Source organism: Ahaetulla prasina, chromosome 4 (genome assembly GCF_028640845.1).
Source record: "Ahaetulla prasina isolate Xishuangbanna chromosome 4, ASM2864084v1, whole genome shotgun sequence".
In the NCBI taxonomy this organism is placed as follows: domain Eukaryota; kingdom Metazoa; phylum Chordata; class Lepidosauria; order Squamata; family Colubridae; genus Ahaetulla; species Ahaetulla prasina.
The window spans coordinates 126,318,559-126,337,987 of NC_080542.1; the positions used below are offsets into that span (position 1 = coordinate 126,318,559).

General features: G+C 37.0%; 1 protein-coding gene across 7 annotated transcripts; it reads left to right on the forward strand.

Annotated features, from left to right (window-relative positions):
• Positions 1 to 122: 122 nt before the first annotated feature.
• On the forward strand, positions 123 to 15,122 carry RAB18 (RAB18, member RAS oncogene family). Of its 7 annotated transcripts, XM_058182216.1 has the most exons (9): positions 145 to 280; positions 3,048 to 3,157; positions 3,269 to 3,324; positions 3,946 to 4,123; positions 7,850 to 7,911; positions 9,552 to 9,624; positions 11,129 to 11,247; positions 11,353 to 11,419; positions 14,013 to 15,122. In XM_058182216.1, the coding sequence occupies exons 4-9, from the start codon at positions 4,057 to 4,059 to the stop codon at positions 14,183 to 14,185; spliced, it is 561 nt and encodes a 186-aa protein (XP_058038199.1). In that variant the 5' UTR covers positions 145 to 280; positions 3,048 to 3,157; positions 3,269 to 3,324; positions 3,946 to 4,056; the 3' UTR covers positions 14,186 to 15,122. The 7 variants fall into 7 exon arrangements, with proteins under 7 accessions (XP_058038196.1, XP_058038198.1, XP_058038199.1 ...); XM_058182213.1 differs by lacking the exon at positions 3,048 to 3,157 and having other exon boundaries at positions 123 to 280; positions 4,013 to 4,123; XM_058182217.1 differs by lacking the exon at positions 3,048 to 3,157 and having other exon boundaries at positions 207 to 280.
• The last annotated feature ends 4,307 nt before the right edge of the window (positions 15,123 to 19,429 follow it).

Genomic DNA, 19,429 nt, shown 5'->3' on the forward strand with positions numbered 1-19,429 from the left:
TGGGAGCCCCAGACTGGCAGGCGAAGCCCAAGGCACAAGAGAGGGGGCGGGGTCATGACCGAGATGCGGAAGGCGCCGTCGACGCGTGCGCACATCGCAAGACTGGCATCGCCGAAGGGGCGTATCCCGAGGGGCGCATGCGCAGAAGACGTGGCAGCTGGCGTAGAGGTTGAGGCGCAGCCTGTACTGGTTGGTTGTCGTTGGGTGTCAGGATGGACGAGGATATTTTGACCACGCTGAAGATCCTCATAATCGGCGAAAGCGGCGTGGGCAAGTCCAGGTGAGCCCTTCCGTTCCCTTCCCTTCTTCACTCGGTTCAGTTTCGTCCATTTCTCCCAATGACGGCCTTTCCTTGCCCCGCCCCGCCTGGGCCCAGTCCGGGCGCCCTTTCGAGCCAAAAGGGCGTTTTCTCTGGGCGGTCGTGGGGAGATTCTTCCCCGGCGACCATTTATATTGACTCGGCAGGAAGTCCTCCAAGCTTGGTGGGACTCGGCTCTTCACTAAAAGGGTCCTTCGGTGGGGGAGGGGGGAGGGGCGGGGCTCCGCGTGGAAATTGGGGGGAATTGTCTTCCCTTTGCGACTCTCTTTGTCAACTGTGGCTCAGACAGGAGTGTGTCGCACTCTGCGAATGCTCAGATGCCCTGTGCTTTTCGGCGCCCTTTCACTCTGCTTGAGAGCCGGCTAGATTTATTACAGGCATCTCCAACCTTGGCAACTTTACCACTTGTTGGACTTCAACTCCCAGAATTCCTCAGCCAGCACAATTCTGGGAGTTGGAGTCCACAAGTCGTAAAGTTGCCAAGATTGGAGACGCCTGGGCGAGAAGGCTGAAGTTAGTGTAGTTGGGGGTAGGATGAACGCTCACGATTTTTTTGGGTGGGGAGCGTTTCCTGTAAGGTTGCCCTTGCCTGACTTCATAGAGGAGTGGTCTTGTCTTTTGGGGGAGGGGGGAAGAGGGAGGGTTGGCCGTTTGTTCCTGGCTGCCTGGCTCAGTCCATAGTACTTGCACGTGACTGGTGATTCTTGGATTGCTTACAGTAGTAACCTTTGCCTTGCTTGTGATGTGTCTCTTTCAATCCCCTTGTGTTATGACTTGTGGTGGAGTGGAATCTGGTAGTGGTATGACATGACTTAGCTTTACTGCTATGACCAGGGTGTGGATCCAATTTTTTTAAGGAAAATATCGGCTAGGAATGAAAAACAAGATGCCATAATAACAAGGGTGGTCTGTAAGGGGTATGAATTCAAGCAGTTAAAGATTATTTTTTGTTATTTTGTGCTAACAATGTTAAAAATATAAAAGAGAGAGAGAGAGAGAACCTAGAATGTAAACAGATCCACCCATAATAATTAACAGGCAATGCATTAGCTCAACCTCCTGACCCTCAGGCTTGGTGACAACCAGTTTTTAAAAGTTCTTCAGAAAGGCTTGTTCGGGAAACAGTGGTAAACTCCATAACTAATTTATCCATTGTTTGTATTAAGTTGAATTGTTTGATTGACTGTCACTATTTGCTAGGCCTGTGGAAGTGCTATATGTTAGGTATAGCGTTGTCTATGTGATAAAATAATTTCTAATACCTAAACCTGCAATTCAGAAATTACACAAGTGAAAGAAAGTGGAGGAATACATGCATCCTTGTGTACATACACATACAAACCCCCTCCAGTCTGAATTGTCTTGATATGTTGTAAGTGCTTTGCTAGCAGGCAGAGTTTCAAAATACCTTTTGCATTAGATCAGCCTCAAGTATATGACGTTAAAAGTTTACATTTTGCAAGGTATTGTTTATCTGTAAATAAATAATGCAAGACATACTGCAAGCTTCAGGGCCTCTAGGAAAGTAAGCTGAGACTGTACTATGGGTAAAGTTAAGATGGTTTGTGGAATATTTAATTTCCTTGGCACAAAGGATAAGAGACTGGAAGGGATGGTTTTTTTTAATACAGAGTGTATTTACTTAAACACGAGATGGTGTGCTGAGTATAATTGAACAAGTAGAACATGATCTCTTTTTTTGTTCTCCAGTGGCTGAAACCTGGATATTTTACTACAGCAGATTCCCAGTGGGATGAAATAGGCAACATGGTGTTTCTAAGAAATCTTAAGCAACAACTCATGTAATCCTTACTTGTTAGACATGCTGATTTATGGGGATTTTCTAGTCTAAAAGATATAGCGAACACTGGATTGCCTATCCCTGGAACAAACTTTGGCCAGACATGTAAATTCCTATTATTCAACACTTCTTTGTGCAGCTGTCCTTTAAGATTGATTCACATAATCTGCACATCCTTTGGTATAGTGAGGTTGTAGAGTTTTTAAGGCTGTTGAAAGAGTTTACAGCTTGGATCAGCAAGATGAACTTCCCAGATCACTGGGAATGTATGATTTCTATTCCATGAGTATCTGCAGATATTGTGTTCCCATGGGTATCTATAAATATACCTTTGAGATCTTAAATCTTAACATTCAAGAATTGCTGTAGCTACTGTCTGATAAATAGGCAATGAAGTTGTTTTAATATAAGTGGGTTTTTAAATCATAAATATTACAGTCTAATGAGAAAAAATTATCTGATAATCATAACTTTATCATAACTTTAACTTTATCATAACTTTAAGCTGAAACAGACCATAGTAGTAGTACAGTTACTGAAAGGAAGAAAATCTCCTCCTCTACTTAAATAATACATAAGGTTGATGTCTTAGAAATCATACCTCCTTTTTAGATTGATAAACACATCTTAAATGCTGAGAATGTACTGTGTGTACAATTACAAAAGGACTGTTTTTGATACCTGTGGCTAATCATAAAAAGATCACAAGAGGGCAGGCTGATGAGATTGTAATAGGACATATTTGCCTCCATTTTTTTATATGTTTGACCTCCCTCCCCCTTTTTTTTGGTGGATGTACTTCCAAACAGAATACTGGCTATAGTCATCTGATACATTTTTTCAAGTGATGGCAATGGGGAGCCCATTATGGAAAGGAAATATTATTTACAATGTACTAATTTACTATTTCCTTTTAATTTTTCAAAGCTGTAATACAAATCAGGATGACCTGGCTCCAGATGTAGAAGTATGCAAGGGAACTGTTTTGTAAGAATGCTGGACCCTAATATTTGAAGATAACCACATTGAAGGAGAAGGTTTTTTCGTTAAAACTACGTGCTTAATAGAGTTTTGAATTAGTAATGAATGTTTCCAGCAGAATTTGTAAAACCTAATTTGTTTCTCCTCCTCTCTTTTCCTTTATACAGTCTTTTGTTACGGTTTACAGATAACACATTTGATCCAGAACTTGCAGCAACGATTGGTAAGTTTGTATTGATTGTATTAGTTTGATCAAATATAGAATATGAAGCAGTGCTAACGTTATTTTGTTGCTTGATAAAAATGGAATCTTTGTAATTGAAAAAGCATATCCTAATCCAAGTATAATTGCAACAGAATACTGATTAGCCCCGTTGGATTACAAACTTCATTAAGTATAGACATCTTACAAAATTTAACTCTTCTAACAGAATAAAGAAATTAAACATGGAGCTTTTGCTCTACCATGTAGTTATTAATCTTATAAATTTCTCTGTTTATGGTGATTGTTGGACCTTGAGTATATCCATATTATTTGAAATATCTGGATATATGATTGTATCCAATTTTAATTGTACCTTAAATAGACCCACAAAAGAAAAAACCAGATGATCTAAAACAAGTTCAATTAATCTCGATGTGTCTATTCTTTAATGTGTCAATTCTTAAACCCTTAATCTTGATACCAAAGTGTCATGCTATAATTGTACTCAAGCCTTCACTTTGCATATGTTGGTTGAATATTGCTTGTTTTTTCTTTTGCATTATTTTTTATGGTATATTATGTGTATATACATTTAATATATTGATTTATGTTGTGTTGTAAACTTTTTGCCTCCCAAAGAAAGCAAAAATTCGGCAACCCCAAAATAAAGACAAAATCTAATTCTTGATTTGTTTACATGAACCAGCTGTGCCTATTTGTCTTTTAAGAGGGTTTTTAGTATATACTCAGATGCTGTGGAAAGTTGGAAGGGATATCTTAAAAATTGCTTCACAGAAAGCTGGCATAATGAAGCATGGTAAGAATTTGGTGAATTATGTACTAATTAAAGAATCCTCCTAAATTTGGAGTATATAAATAAAAAAGACTTTATAACTGTTTGGCTTTCAACCTGTTTCTATGATTATTTAAATTCAACTAATACGTTGAAAGATTTCACAATTTGTATAAATTCTTCAAAAGTATTGGAGAAAAAATAAAGCACTTTCTTTTGTATTATTAAGCTACAGAGTGACTTACATGTACATGCATGCAAAAAAAGCCCAGAGCAAATCAGCAGGGCAATTATGTAAAAACTGTATCTACTTTAATAATTTGGAGAGAGCTGTTTCACTTGCACTCCCATATATAAAAAGCACCTCTTTTGAATGATATCTAACTCTTCTATTTTTTGCCCTTTTATCTTAATTATTTACATAGTATAAAAGAGTTTGTATGTTATTGGGACTTCAATATTTACCCTTTCTTGATGATGAATACATTAATATACAAGACAGACCAATTTTTTTCTATTCTTGCTGTAATCTTGAAAAAAAAATGTTATCATTAACTAAAGTCTTCTTTACAGGATGAGCTTTCTTGCCTAGTTCCATAATTTTAAGATATTAAATATTTTTACTGTAATTTTATTTTATTTGATGCCTTCAAATTAATGTTGACTCCTAGCAATTGTCCCTGCAGTTTCCTTGATAATATTTCAAAAGTGATTTTCCCTTGCCTTCTTCCTAGTGTGGGCCCAAGTTCACAATTTCATGCTTAAAATGAGACTAGAACTCACAGTCTCCTGATTTCCAGCCTGGTACTTTAATCTCTACACTAAATTGCCCCCCCTAAAAATGCTTTTTTATTAAAGTTATAGTTTGGTTAATATCTGAATATAGTTAACAAATGAAAATTGTGCTATTGATTTTAGAATAGATTGGAACCTTTTCATATTTAACAAAACATACTTACGGGACCGCCTGCTGTTACCTCATGCCTCCCACCGACCCGTACGCTCACACAGAGTGGGACTTCTCAGGGTGTCGTCCGCCAGGCAGTGTCGGCTGGAGGCCCCCAGGGGAAGATCCTTCTCTGTGGGGGTTCCTACTCTTTGGAATGAACTTCCCCCTGGTTTACGCCAAATACCTAACCTTCGGACCTTTCGCCGCGAATTGAAAACATATTTGTTTGTTCGCGTGGTGCTTTCTTAAATTGTCTAGATTTCGAATTTAAATTCTATTTAAGTTTTAAATTGGGGTTTTTAGATTTTTAAATATTTTAATCTTTCGGCCAAATTGTATAATAAGTTTTTTAATTTACTTTTAATTGTACATTGTTTCTTTTTACCTTGGCTGTACACCACCCTGAGTCCTTCGGGAGAAGGGCGGTCTAGAAATCTAATAAAATAAATAAATAAATAAATATCTCTTATAATTCAGTTTTACAGTATTCATGTTTACTGAAAATACATGGTTCCAAATTAGGTTGCAGTTTTTTAGATGCAAAGATATGCATGATGAATAAGTACAAAAGGAGGAAGAGGAGATCTGATTCTGATCAGGGAAATGGTTATTATATTTTGAAGGGTTTTTTTCCTAGTGGGTTTGCCACTGTAATTAGATTAATTGTGTAAAGGAGCACTGTAATCTTAATATCTAAAGATGATATTAATCAGGAGGGAAAACATTTTTGTAAAGTCAATTTGATTTTCTACATTTTTAAGTATTAAAGTAAATATTTCTGAAACAATGTAAACAGATCCTTTAAAATTTACCTGCATATCACTTAACAATACAGAGCTTATAGTAAATTTAACATTTTGAGTGGAGTTGTTTATCACATTTATCCCTGCCCATTTAACTCAGAATGACTGCGTATTGTACAGTTAAAAGCATAAAATATAAATTTATAAAATATACTTCAATAAAAGGAGCCAAGTAAAACAACATAAAATAAGTTAAGGGTTTAAAGATGTCAGAAACAAAGGTGAGTCCCAAGAGTCTGCAATATTTAAACTTGAAACCGGGTAGGAGAGTGATGTAAGTCACCAGTTGGTGGAGGAATTTCATCACAATCCTATAGCAGAAGAGAGTGACGTAACTGTTAGAAGAAGGATTTGGAACTAAGAATGGATAAATTAATCATAACTCCAGGACATATAATGTGTAATGCACCACCATATTTTGCCTATAGGCCACTTGAGGTTCCCTGGGAGATATTGATTTATTTAAAGAAAAGTAGAGACCAAACAAAAAGCTTACAACCTCTTAATATTGGTTAGCCTGCAGAACCTTGACAGGAAGATGCCACAGGGAGGCAGGCAAAGTACAAGCTGAGGAGTGGGCTTGAAGAGAGAAACTGGTGGGACCTCCCCATCTGTGGCCCCAAGGCTTTCTTTGCAGGTGCTCTGGCCCAGAGGGCTCTGTCTCAGGACAGGGTCAGGAGATCCAGGGATGAATTAGGTCAGGGAGTAATGTCAGAAAGAGCTACCCATTAAGATTGAGTGTAGGAAAAGATTTGTGTTTGTGGAAGCTTTGGCATTGGAACGCTACAAATTTGGAAAAGATTGAGGAGTCCAAATATTAAGGGGAAAGGGGTTTGGAGATTGCAAGGCATCTGTCTCCGTTCTCCCTCCCCTTCTGTTTTATATGTACTAATGTTCTGTTACCTTACACTATAATGCCTCTGGTAAAAGTGGTTAACACACACGCCTGACCATCCACAGTAAGTAATACACATTTATAAAAAGACTATTTACTTGAATGCAGGCCTATATTTTGCATGAGACAAATGGTATATAAAGGGATGATTTGCCCCCTACAATTTATATTCTCAGTCATTTTTGCAGAGTTCATAAAATGAATGGCCTTGCTTTGTTAGATACTTTTTAATGAATGAATTATGCGGCTACTGAGTTGGTTATTTTATACCTGAGCTATAAGTTCAGTCATCAAGCAGCTTCTTACAAAATTACAAAAGAAGTAGTAGTTAGAAACATCATGAATCCTGCAAACCATAGATTGTATCTCATGTTACTTGCCTTCCTCATGCTCCCTCTGTGTTGCTTGCACATGGAAAAAAAGATTTTTCCCATGTGGAATTAATGTTTAAAAATGCTGCGCCTCTATGGTTTGCTATTTAGTGCTGAATTTCCTTAAGAAGTTGTGTTTAGTATTGAGTATTATTTGTAATATGTGTTAAAGTACCACTAAAACTCTAGTCCTGTGATGGCGAAGCTATGGCACGCATGCCTGAAGTGGCACGCAGAGCCATGTCGCCTGGCATGCACGGTGTTGCCCGTTCCTCTTCTGGGTTTCTGGCGTGCATGTGTATGCGACAGTCAGCTGGCCTTTGCGCCTGCGGCAGTGCTGGTGGCAGCGCTGGAAACCAGAAGAGCTGATCTTCCGTTTTCTGGCATGAGCATGCACGCCAGCCAGCTGATCAGTGCTTTGCACATACCCAGCAGTAACTGGAAGACTTGTGTGCTGGCGTGCATGTGCGCGTCGGAACCCGGAAGTACCATATCTCCCTTTCTGGCCCTTGGTGCTGCGTGTGTGAGCACGTACGCTCCCTTTTTGGCACTCCATGCCGAAAAGGTTCACCATCACTGCTCTAGTCTATTATTCCAAATTATTCCACAATAATAGAGTAATAAGAACATGTGATACTGTCAGAATCGGTGCATAAGACTCTGTCTTTCATTCAGCATTTTTCCTATCTCTCAATATTGTATTTGAAACAACATTGTGCTCTTGTGTTTTAGGTGTTGACTTCAAAGTGAAAACAATCTCAGTAGATGGAAATAAGGCTAAGCTTGCAATCTGGGTAAGACTTAGTAACAAAATATAAGACTCCATTAGCTTATATCAAAATTACTGATTATGTTGTCACTTAATAGTAATACCTGTAAGTAATAGTTTGTCTTATTTTGGTAAATGAGATTTCATAATATTGGTGAATAAATATGAAGTTTTGTTACGATTTAAACAAAACAGAAATATTTAATCTTTAAAAGGTTTGTATACTTACAGTTATATTGCTTTTCAGAATTTGAATGTAATTGCAAGGAAGATTGTAATATGAATAATTCAAAATACATTCTTTCATGTTCTTGGGATACTTTTTATTTTTCCATATCCATGTAGTAATGATAGCACGAGGAAAGCAGATTTTAAAAGTCTCATATTACACATACAAAAAGTATTTGCCATTTGGTGCTTTCTAATTAATTAATAGGAAAACAGAAGTTTATTGGAAGGGCAGATTGAATCATATTTAAGATTTGACCATAAGCCTCATCTATTTAATAGGGCTGTTGGAGAAAAATAAATCGCCAGAAACTTTGAATTGCTGTGAAATATGTGTATGGGGTTAGTTTAATGCTAGGATGCCATGTGGCACAGCTGCTAGGAAGAGGACAAGGAAGTACCCTGAAGAGAGAATTCAGTGGAGAATGCAGCAGCTTCTTCACCTCAGCCCCATGTGTCAAAGTTTGGGTTGGCAAAGCCCACCCCAAGGCTGTCTTCTTGTTCCTTGCGTTTGGGTAGGAATGTGTTGCGCCTTCCTTCACATTCACATCCTTTCCTAACTTAGTTTCCCAGCACATGCTGAAAAATGTTTATCATTGCTATTGCTGCCAACCTCTGTGCTCCTACAAGAAGGGCCATTCTCTTCCCACCCAACTAGTAGCAAAGGAGCATAAAGGGTCTATGTCCTCCTGTCCACCTGGAACGAATGAAGTTGCTGGGAAGAAAATTTAAAGGCAAGTAAGGATGCCTGCTTCAGCCAGAGCAGATCTGTACTAGCAGCATCTTTCTCGGCCTGGAAGTCGACAAGCCCTGACTTGGGCTGTAACAACAGTTGGATGAGCAATTAAATGCGCAGCTACCACTCATTGTTCACCCTCCACGTTCAGAGTTTCACTTCCTTCGTTTTTAGTCAGACAATCTGTACTGCCTAGCCATAGTCAGCAATCTGCTGGCTTACTTCTGGATATCATTCTCCTGCTGCATAAGTAATGGCAGAAAATTATCTTGAACATGCATGTGGCCTGTAGGTCACAAATCTGAAACTTCTACCCTAAAGGATTATTTTAATAATTTGGCAGATTTATAGTTCTATTATTAGAAATTGATATGACCTCTATGGCATGGACTGACTTTTTTTTCTGAAACGAATCTGGTTCGCTCAGAATAACTCTTCTTCCACACATACAACTTAGCCTTGGTGAGACAAGTATGGTTATCAGGTGTTTCGATTGTTTATGAAACTGTCTGGAAAATTGCTCCTGAAGAGGCATAGATAAACTGGTTGAATAAAGTCATAACCAGTGTTACAAGCTTATGACACAAGCTGGATTCTCATATTAGATTAACACGTAGTTGACTAGTTTGTAGTTCAAATGTTATATGAACCAGCTTTTTTAAGGAGGTGAATTTTTTTGAAATTTTTCTGAATTTTTTTAGGACACTGCAGGCCAAGAGCGATTCAGAACACTAACACCCAGCTATTACAGAGGAGCACAAGGAGTTATATTGGGTAAACATGTGACTACTCACTGCTTAGCTAAAAATACTCTAATTTGTATTTAGACTTAAGATTTTAACTCTTTTGCCTTGATGAAATTCTAGCAATCCATCAATTTTATGATATTTAGTTCTTAACACTGTCGAGTTATGAAGTAAATCAAGTTACTAAGAGTAGTAAACCAGTCCTATGAGAATTGCTAGAAGGCGATATTTGTAGTCTTATGTCTATATTTGAGACCAGAATTAGTCAACACACTTTTTATAGCAATCGCTAAGAGGAACCCATTTCCATTAATTGATACTTTTTGCAGGAAACTGGAAGTAAACTGGAGATTGGCAAAAACCACCAAAAACTACAGTGTATGACCATGGGATGCTACAAACGGCTGTAAATTTGAGCCGGTTGTCAAGCGTCCAAAATATGATCATGTGACTCCCCCCTCTCCCCCACATCCCTGTTTGTGTGTGTGTGTGTGTTTGTGTGTGGCGGGGGCGTTGGAACTTTGGAATTGGGTTATAAGTTGCTCTGGGGAAGTCCTTCTTAACTTTCAACAGTTGCTAAGATACCAGTGGTTAAGTAAAGACTACTTGTAAACCATGATGCATTGTTCCTGATTCTGTTCTTTGTCCTCATCCTGAGATGGTTCTTTCCCTGCAAACTCAAGAAAGACATTTCCTTTTTAACAGCAAAGTAGCTGGTGTTGGTTTAAGTTTGACATGGGGGTGGTATTATTTCTTCTCAGCAAATTCCTTGCTCAGAATTCCTTTTTAATTTGCATATCTAAAGAAGAGAAAGTGCAACTGGCAAATCACCAGAAGGGTGATGAAATAATTGCTTGCCCAATTGCTATATGTTTCAATCTGAAGCTACGTACTATATAGATACTTTATGTAGTAAAAAAAGAATTGCTGGAATTGCATGCCATCTGTACCGTAATTTCTTTAGAATTGATATTTGGGAGATTTGTGTTCCTCTAGGAATAATTCTTTTGGGAAGAAAATGTTAGTTTGGTATGAAAAAATTATCGTAAAAGAATTATCCATCTCCTTTCATTTTCTGACTTTTTGATTTGCTATGTTCAGATTTGCTGATATTTTAAAACTGCAATAATGAAATAGGGATAGAATGTCTCCCTATAAGCAACAGTAGATTTGTTTAAGACGGTATCTACATATGGCTTATCCAGATATTTGGTTGTTAACCACATTTTATCTTTCTTCACTGAGACCTAGCAGTTCACAGGAGCTTAGATTTGCTCATAACAAACTCATAACAAAACTGATTTTAGTAGAATTTTGAGTACTAATATCAAATAAAACCCTTTAGTGTAACTGCTTAGTTAGATTTATATAGCTTTGAGTAATTTAGATGTTGGTAATGTAATAATTTAAACGATCTTAAACAGAAAAAGGGAGTAATGTAGTTTGAATTTGAAAATGATTGAGAACATGATTGACTAAATGTTCACAGATTTGAATTGTTATGGTAATAACCATGCAAATTTTCATTTCAGTTTATGATGTCACAAGAAGAGACACATTTACTAAACTCGACAATTGGTTAACTGAATTGGAAACATACTGCACAAGATATGACATAGTTAAAATGCTAGTTGGAAACAAAATAGATAAGGTAAATCGATTTAAAAAGTACTGGTAGCAAATAAACTGTTTATGTGTGTGTGTGTGTGTGTGAGAGAGAGAGAGAGAAAATTTAATTGTTCTACTTTTTTTATAGGAAAATAGAGAAGTTGACAGAAATGAAGGTCTTAAGTTTGCCCGAAAACATTCCATGTTATTTATAGGTGAGTTCTTGAAATGAATTATGGTAAAGCAATTTGTCATCAGAATCCAATTTTTATACTGCTATCATGGCTGATATTTTATTATCATTTTATGCAAAAAAATAATATAATAGCAATAACATATAATGAACTATGTAAATTAATAGATGAAACATATACAAGCCCCAAGGTACTCGGGAAAGATCAAGATGTATTTTCAATATCCTTATAGCAGGATGCATGATCCTGCTGTCTCTTCCAGGCACACACATTCTCTTTTCTTCTGACAAAACAATAAGTAATCTGTTTCTATCCCAAAGGAATTAGACCATGTTGGTTATAGCCTGATTACATGAGATGGATAATTTTCATAAGGTTGAAATTGGATGGAAAACAAAAGTATTAAATGATAAAACACGGTAGAAGAATATAAAGCTTCTTTAATCATGACTTGCTGTGGGAATTTTTTGGCTAAAGTTGATAGTTATTACAAAGCTATCCTATAGTGCATATTTGTAGCAGGATGCTTCATGTAGTGATAACAGTACAGGTAAGTCACCATGGTCATAAAATATATTACATATATTTTTTGCGGCAGTCATTAAGTGAGTGCAGCGATCATAAAGCGGCCACTATGGTTCTGGCCTCTAATGAAATGTCCCAGTGAACCAGTGGTTTGTTAGGGTTGGAGTCTTGCTGAAAACTGGAGGCGGGGGGGGGGAGTTTTTTTGATATAACCATCATAAAAATATGGTCACATGATTACCAGATGCTGTAAATGATTATAAATGCGATTGAGTTGTCAAATCAAAATTTGGTCATGTAACTCTGACGGGGCTCTTTTGACCACTAGAACTTTAAATAGCCCTCGGCTAGGTCTGTTATAACTTCGAATGGTTGGTCATAAGTTGAGAATTACAGGTAGTCCTCAACTTCAGTTGAGTCCAAAATTTCTGTTGTTAAGTGAGACATTTGTTAAATGAGTTTCACCCCATTTTACGAGTTTTCTTCCAACAGTTGTTAAGTGAATCACTGCTGTTGATAAGTTAATAATAATTTGGTTATTTAAATGAAACTGGTTTCCCCATTGACTTTGCTTGTCAGAAGTTCACAAAAGGGTGACCCTGGGACATTACAACAATCATAAATATGAGTCAGTTGTCAAGCATTTTGATCACACAACCATAGAGATGCTGCAGTGGTCATAAGTGGGATAAATGGTCGTTAAATCAATTTTTTGGATGCCATTGTAACTGAACGGTCACTAAATGCACTGTTGTTAGTGGAGGACTACCTATATCTATAGCAGTCTCCTGGTTTCATGCAGTGTTCAGCTCTGATCATCTTGGTCTTAAAGTAATAAAAGGTAATCCCAGTGAAATGACAGAAAGGTTCAGTCTTTGAAGTATTAACACTTTTCATGACTTTTATGTTCTTTTCTATAGCAAACGTTTGAATTATTTTTTTGTCTGCCTAATTCATGAGTATTTTCCAATAGCCTGGAAATGGGCTCTCATGATGAATTGGAACAAAATCTAAATACATTCTACTGAATGCATTTTTGTTCATAGTTTCACTTGTCTGCAGTTTCTGACTTTTAGTTTCACTGATACCTACTTAGAACTCTCCTTAAGTTGTAAATTAAACTCCCCAGGGCAGAGTCTTGCTTATTTCTTTTCAAGTGTCTTGCAAACTAGAAGAGTTTCACAAATAATCAGGAAATGACTGGAAGGCATTACTAAGGAAGAAACTTGCCTTCTAGCTTGTCCTCAAATATTTTCCTCTGCAGTGCATTTTCACTGGAGCGATAATATTAAATTGCTTCCAATGTAGTCAAGTAGTCTAACCTAAATATGTTCAGCAACATAGCAAATTAAGCTATGGCCACTGAAAACAGAAACAGTGATAACCCACCCAGTAGTGGGTTACTACCAGTTCGTCTCAGAAAGGGCAAACTGGTAGCAGCAGTGGGAGGCTCTGCCCACCCGCCCGGACATCCATGCGAAGCATTGCGTGCATGTGAGCACACATGCAATCCTTGAGCAAACCAGTAGTGACGGGATTTGAAACCCACTAGTGTATAGAAGTAATTAAATACTTCACTAATTTTCATAAAATCCAACTTGGGGGGCATTAGAGGAGAGAAAGTACAGATTTTTGGTTTGGTTTGTCCCCCAGATAGGTTTGTATTTGATTGACTTTTCATACAGTCTCTTCTCTATCAAACAAATAGAGTTGGGTAATCTGTAGACTTTATGCCTGGCAACCAATGAAATTGTGGCATTGAAATTGAATAGCAAACTTCTAGTTTTCAGTCAATCATTCTGCTTGCTTTTTAAAATAAAGACTAAAATGGTTGCATTATATTTCATTGTTTTATGATCAGGGTTTGTTAAGTTCCATAGTTTGGAAAAATACATTAAAAAAAACCCCTCCATAGGTGTACCCAAAAAGTATATACATTCCTCCAATACTGATGCATTTTATTTAATGCTGCAAATTTATAGCGTGACTTTTTTATGTTCTGGAAGCTGCAATAATGTACATGTACAGTGAAGTCTTTTTTAACATTACCACAATTTCTTCTCTCTTCTCTACCTTCTCTCCCTTTTAGAGGCAAGTGCAAAAACATGTGATGGTGTACAATGCGCTTTTGAAGAACTTGTTGAGAAAATAATTCAGACTCCTGGACTGTGGGAAAGTGAAAGCCAAAACAGAGGTGTAAAATTATCGAACAATGAAGAGGGTTATCGGGGTGCCTGTGGTGGCTATTGTTCTGTGTTATAAACTCTATTAGGATTATTTACTTATTTAAGAGGTAGAATTATCCTCTGTACATAAACTCATATCTGCTATTTTAGGGACCTTGCAATTTGCACATATTTGTGTAGTATGGCAGGGAACATTTTCCTGGGAAAATGTATCCTGCAGCTTGTCCAATGGAGAAATGCTGTGATAAGCATGCCAAAATTGCAACGTTCTGGTTTTTTTTAAATATATACATAGCATCCCATTTTGCTAGGCACATTCATATTTCATAACTTTATCATGGAATATTTGGAAAAATTTATTATGTTGACTGTGTACTCTAACTTGTCTCTAACCCAAATCACAGGATTGTTTGAGGTATATCTCAAATAATGCAAGCAGATAGAAGTAAAACTTGCACTTCTTACTGGCAGTTGCTTTTCTTACCTGTTTAATAGCATGATGATACAATCTTTTTTCAGTTGTAAGCAACACCTTTTTTAGCTTGTAACTTGTCCTGGGTGATTGTGAACTGCAAGGAAAGGAAAAGGATCACTCTTTAAATGATTACTGCAGTAAGTATCCATTGGAGTTTTAACTCTGAAAAGCATGAAACGGTACTTTGCATTACGAAGTTCATGGTGCACATCTGTAGGAGAATGCTTTTTGGTTAAGGGTTTCACAGAGTGGTATTGTATAAATCATCTTGCCAAGTTTTAAACATTTCTGTGTGTTATTAGTGTGATTTGGACTCAGTAACCCCAAAACTATTGAGCCTTGATGTTTGAAAGCTTTGAATTAAATGGCTGCTGCATTTGCAGCTATTGGTTCTGAACCTTAATTGTTGAAAATATCTCCTGGATGTGTATGTCTGTGTAAGGAATATGCTATTTTGTTGAGGTTTTGCTGTAACAAACAGCCTGTGGCTGGCTTGTTTCAGAGAACTTGTATTGTTAATAAAAAATTTTTGACAGTATTCTTTTTTTACCCTCTAATATCTTGCTCATGTATGGATGGGTTTTTAAATCATAATGCAAGGACACTTTCCATAATATGCAATACTGGCATCCCTTTCTTATTAAAAATTAATCCAAGTAAGCAATTTAAAATACTGTGCAATTTCCTGTAAATACAGAATAGACATATGTTTATACTTTTTTGTATACTTTAGGTGCTGCAAACTACTGTTGATTTTTCAAAGAGCAGACTGCTGTTCCGATTTGAATGCAGTTCATTTATAATATTTCAATTTTTACATTTTTAGAAAAACATGGAAGTTACTCTAATGAAAAATTACATTTAAAATAACTCTGAAAGTTTCAAATGCATTGCACTACACATTATATATGCAACTTAATTTTCATCTCGTTTGCTTAGTAAATTAGAGATCAGCAAATGGGCATGTTTCTTTGTAATGCCCTTACGTAAGGGCAGAATGAAATTTTATTGTAGAAAAGTGAGTTTTTAACATTATAATAAAGATTTATGCAGCAGAAACTCATCTCATTAAAAAAAGTCAGATTATTTGCTTAAATTTTCCCCTGATATTGTTCTGACCCACTTGAAGTTTTGGATTAATTTGAGTAATAGGCATTTTTTTTTCAAAATCCCCATTTTCTACCCCAAGATAACTAAAATCGTGTGTCCAAAGAAGTGAAACCCTTTGAATTATAGAATGAATAAAACTTTTTTATACTTTATACTTTTTTATGCTTTGTCTGGAAAAAGATGCAAAATCTTTTAAAGCACCAAACTGCATACTCTAATCAGTGAATACACAAAACCAATCCCCAGTTAATTGAAAATTGTCTTAGACACTACCTATATAAATGGACAAAACTAATTTTTGGTGGGATGATACACACACAAGAATTGCAAAGTCTCACGAACCTCTCTGGAAATTAAGAATAAATGGTTTGATACCATCTATAATTGTGCCTAATACAAAGTTGAAAATGTTCTGTTCCTTCCAGCAAATTGCCTCTATATATTTGATTGGAGGGGGGTAAGCACGGTTTTTGAGATAAAAAGAAAGGTAGACCATATTAATTTATCATTTTATCTCTTTCTTTTTTCATGAATGAAGGCAAATGAATGTGTCCCAGGATATTTTTTTCTTCTTCTGATCAATCATGTCTGATTGTCACACTTATCTTCCTTAGTTTCCTATTAAATGAGAGAATCCAATTTCAGCAACATCTTAAAATTCATAAGGAAACCCCATACCAGAACTTTTTCTAGAAGGTATACATTCAGGGAAATGGGAGCTGAGGTAATAAAATTATGGTTGAAGTTTTATACTTGTTTAAAGCACTAATTTTATCTGTTGATCTCTAGAGGCTACATCTGAAAATGACTCCAAAGCTTGCCCATTTTACTGTCAATGTGCCATTCAGAGGCTGATGTAACCCTTGAGCAAAGAGAATTCATGCATTGCTGCATAAAGTTGTATTCATTTCAGTTCATTAAGCCTTAATGGGGCATCTTTGAAAGAAGGTTAAAATTGAACCCCTATTGATCACTTTAAAAGTTTGCTCTTTGAAGGATGACTGGCCTGTTAAGCATATTCATTGCTTAGATCAACACCTTTTTGAAAAATATGGAGAAGCAGCTATTTAAATTAGATTAGTTGGTAAGGAAAACAGGGTACAACTAAATGGGTGGCTATGTTATAAAAATCACTTCACAAAGTTTTTCAGTCCTTAATGGTCTTTGGTATGTATTTTTTGCAACTGAGCTACAAATACCTGATACTGATTCAGGTATTTCCCTAAACTGGATTCAGTCTATTATATTGTTAATCTGTTTGAAATAATGGCATGATTTAACACTGACATGTGTAAGGTAGCTTTTCTGGACGTAATTAACATCTTGAAATATTAAAATTGCTTTCTCATAGAAAGCTTCTAAATATTTGGTTTTGCAGAGTTTTTTTCTTACCAGTGTTCATCTGAACCCACTTTTTGAACCAAAATCCACATTCCCAGGAATACTGCATCTACTCCCTTGACAATAAACTGATGTATAACTGCAAAATAACATTTTTGACTTAACAGCCATAAGCAGTAAAATCGTCGTTGGTAATTGTTTCTTACCTGTGAAGGTAGATAAAACTGACTGCACAACAGCAGGAGGCAAATCAGAGAAAGTATAGGTATACAATAAGCAGAAAAATATAATAAAGCTTTTGCTGGGTAGACATCTGTGAGGAGGTGCACAAATGCAATCCAGCACAACATATGAACAAGTTCGTGTAATGCAAGATTTGGTTTTGACAAGATGCTCACTGAAGAATAGGCTTGTACAAACCCAAAACGTTAACATTTTTCAAAATTAACATTAAAGTAATGGCAAATTTCTTGCTTCAATGTGTACACAATGCTAAACAGAAGTCAACTGAATCTTTAGTCTTTTAAGTATTTCTCTTCAACCCCCATTTATGTGGGTTTGTGTTCCTATCTCCACATCACCTTATTTCTTTACATGTACGTTTGTAAATGTTAAAAAGATGGCCAATAAGCAGTGTGAAATGAAATAGACAATATTTTCTTTTAATTGAGAGAACTGAAGCTCCTGGGAATGGCATTTAGTACATTGTGTACTATCCTTTGATCGGGGTCGACTTGTGTAATCTTATATTTATGGAAGATCACAGCTCCTTTTATCAGAAGAAGCAGCTCACCAAAAGCATTTCTCACCAAGAGGAAGAAAAAAACTTGGACTCCACCTTCAGCAATGGGAGAAGACCACTCATATTAGTTGTACATAACTTTCTGAAAGATCTACCCTTTTAGAAGCTGTTGAACCAGGACTCCTTGCCTCATGACATGTGATTCAGATCCTCCCCCCCCCCCCACTGCTCAATACTTTTAAAACATTGACTACTGGAGGGTACCCTATTAAAAGGAACACACTATTAGCAATAGCACATAGACTACCGCTTCATAATGCTTTTTGGCTCTCCAAGTGGTTTACAGAATCATCAAATTGCCCCCAACAATTGGGTCCTTATTTTACTGACCTCAAAAAGATGGGAGGCCAAGTCAACCTTGAGTCAGTCAGGATAAAATTCCTAGCTGTGAGCAGTGAGTTATTCTTCAATATTGCATTCTAACCATGGCCACCATGGCTCTTCATTAATTTATTCTTGTAATTGTTGCAGAGAAGATTCAAAAAATTAGATTTAGAAGGTACTACTTAGAAAGGATTAGGAATCTCATTTAATTATAGAAGTTGAGGCTATCCGCTATACTGTACATTGAGTGTATGGACACAGACTAGAGTTAATTGATTGGGTTTTAGAGATGTGATTTTATAACACATAACTAATGACTTCTTTTTATAGGATTCAATTCTTTTTGAGCTTTTGAAATTACAAGTATGTTAAGTATTGCCTTTTCTACATTTTTCTGAAGCTAGTCTTGGATTCTTAAAACGGACTTATTTCTTCAAATGCAAGGAATAAATAGGGGGGCTGGTAATTCACTGTTGAAACACTTATTTATTTATTTATTTATTTATTTATTAAACTTTTATACCGCCCTTCTCCCGAAGGACTCAGGGCGGTGTACAGCCAAGATAAAAAGCAATAAGTATACAAAGTTAAAAATCAATTTAAAATACCTATTCAATAGTGGTCGAATTAAAACCGTCAAATTGACCAACCTAAAATACCCCATATAAAATTACAGACGATTTAAAAATTTTAAATTTAGAAATTTAAAAATCTAAAAAATCAGTCCAGTCCCGCTTGAATGAATAAATGAGTTTTTAATTCCCGACGAAAGGTCCGAAGGTCAGATATTTGGTGCAAACCGGGGGGAAGGTCGTTCCAGAAAGTAGGTGCTCCAACAGAGAAGGCCCTTCCCCTGGGGGCCACCAGCCGGCATTGCTTGGCGGACGGCACCCTGAGAAGACCCTCTCTGTGAGAGCGTACGGGTCGATGGGAGGCATAAGGTAACAGCAGGCGGTCCCGTAAGTACCCGGGCCCTAAGCCATGGAGCGCTTTAAAGGTAGTAACCAGAACCTTGAAGCGCACCCGAAAGACCACAGGTAGCCAGTGCAGACTGCGCAGGAGTGGTGTTACCCGGGAGCAACGTGGTGCTCCCTCAATCACCCGTGCAGCTGCATTCTGGACTAGCTGAAGTCTCCGGGTGCACCTCAGGGGTAGCCCCATGTAGAGAGCATTGCAATAATCCAGGCAAGAAGTGACGAGAGCATGAGTGACCGTGCATAAGGCATCCCGGTCCAGAAAGGGGCGCAACTGGCGAACCAGGCGAACCT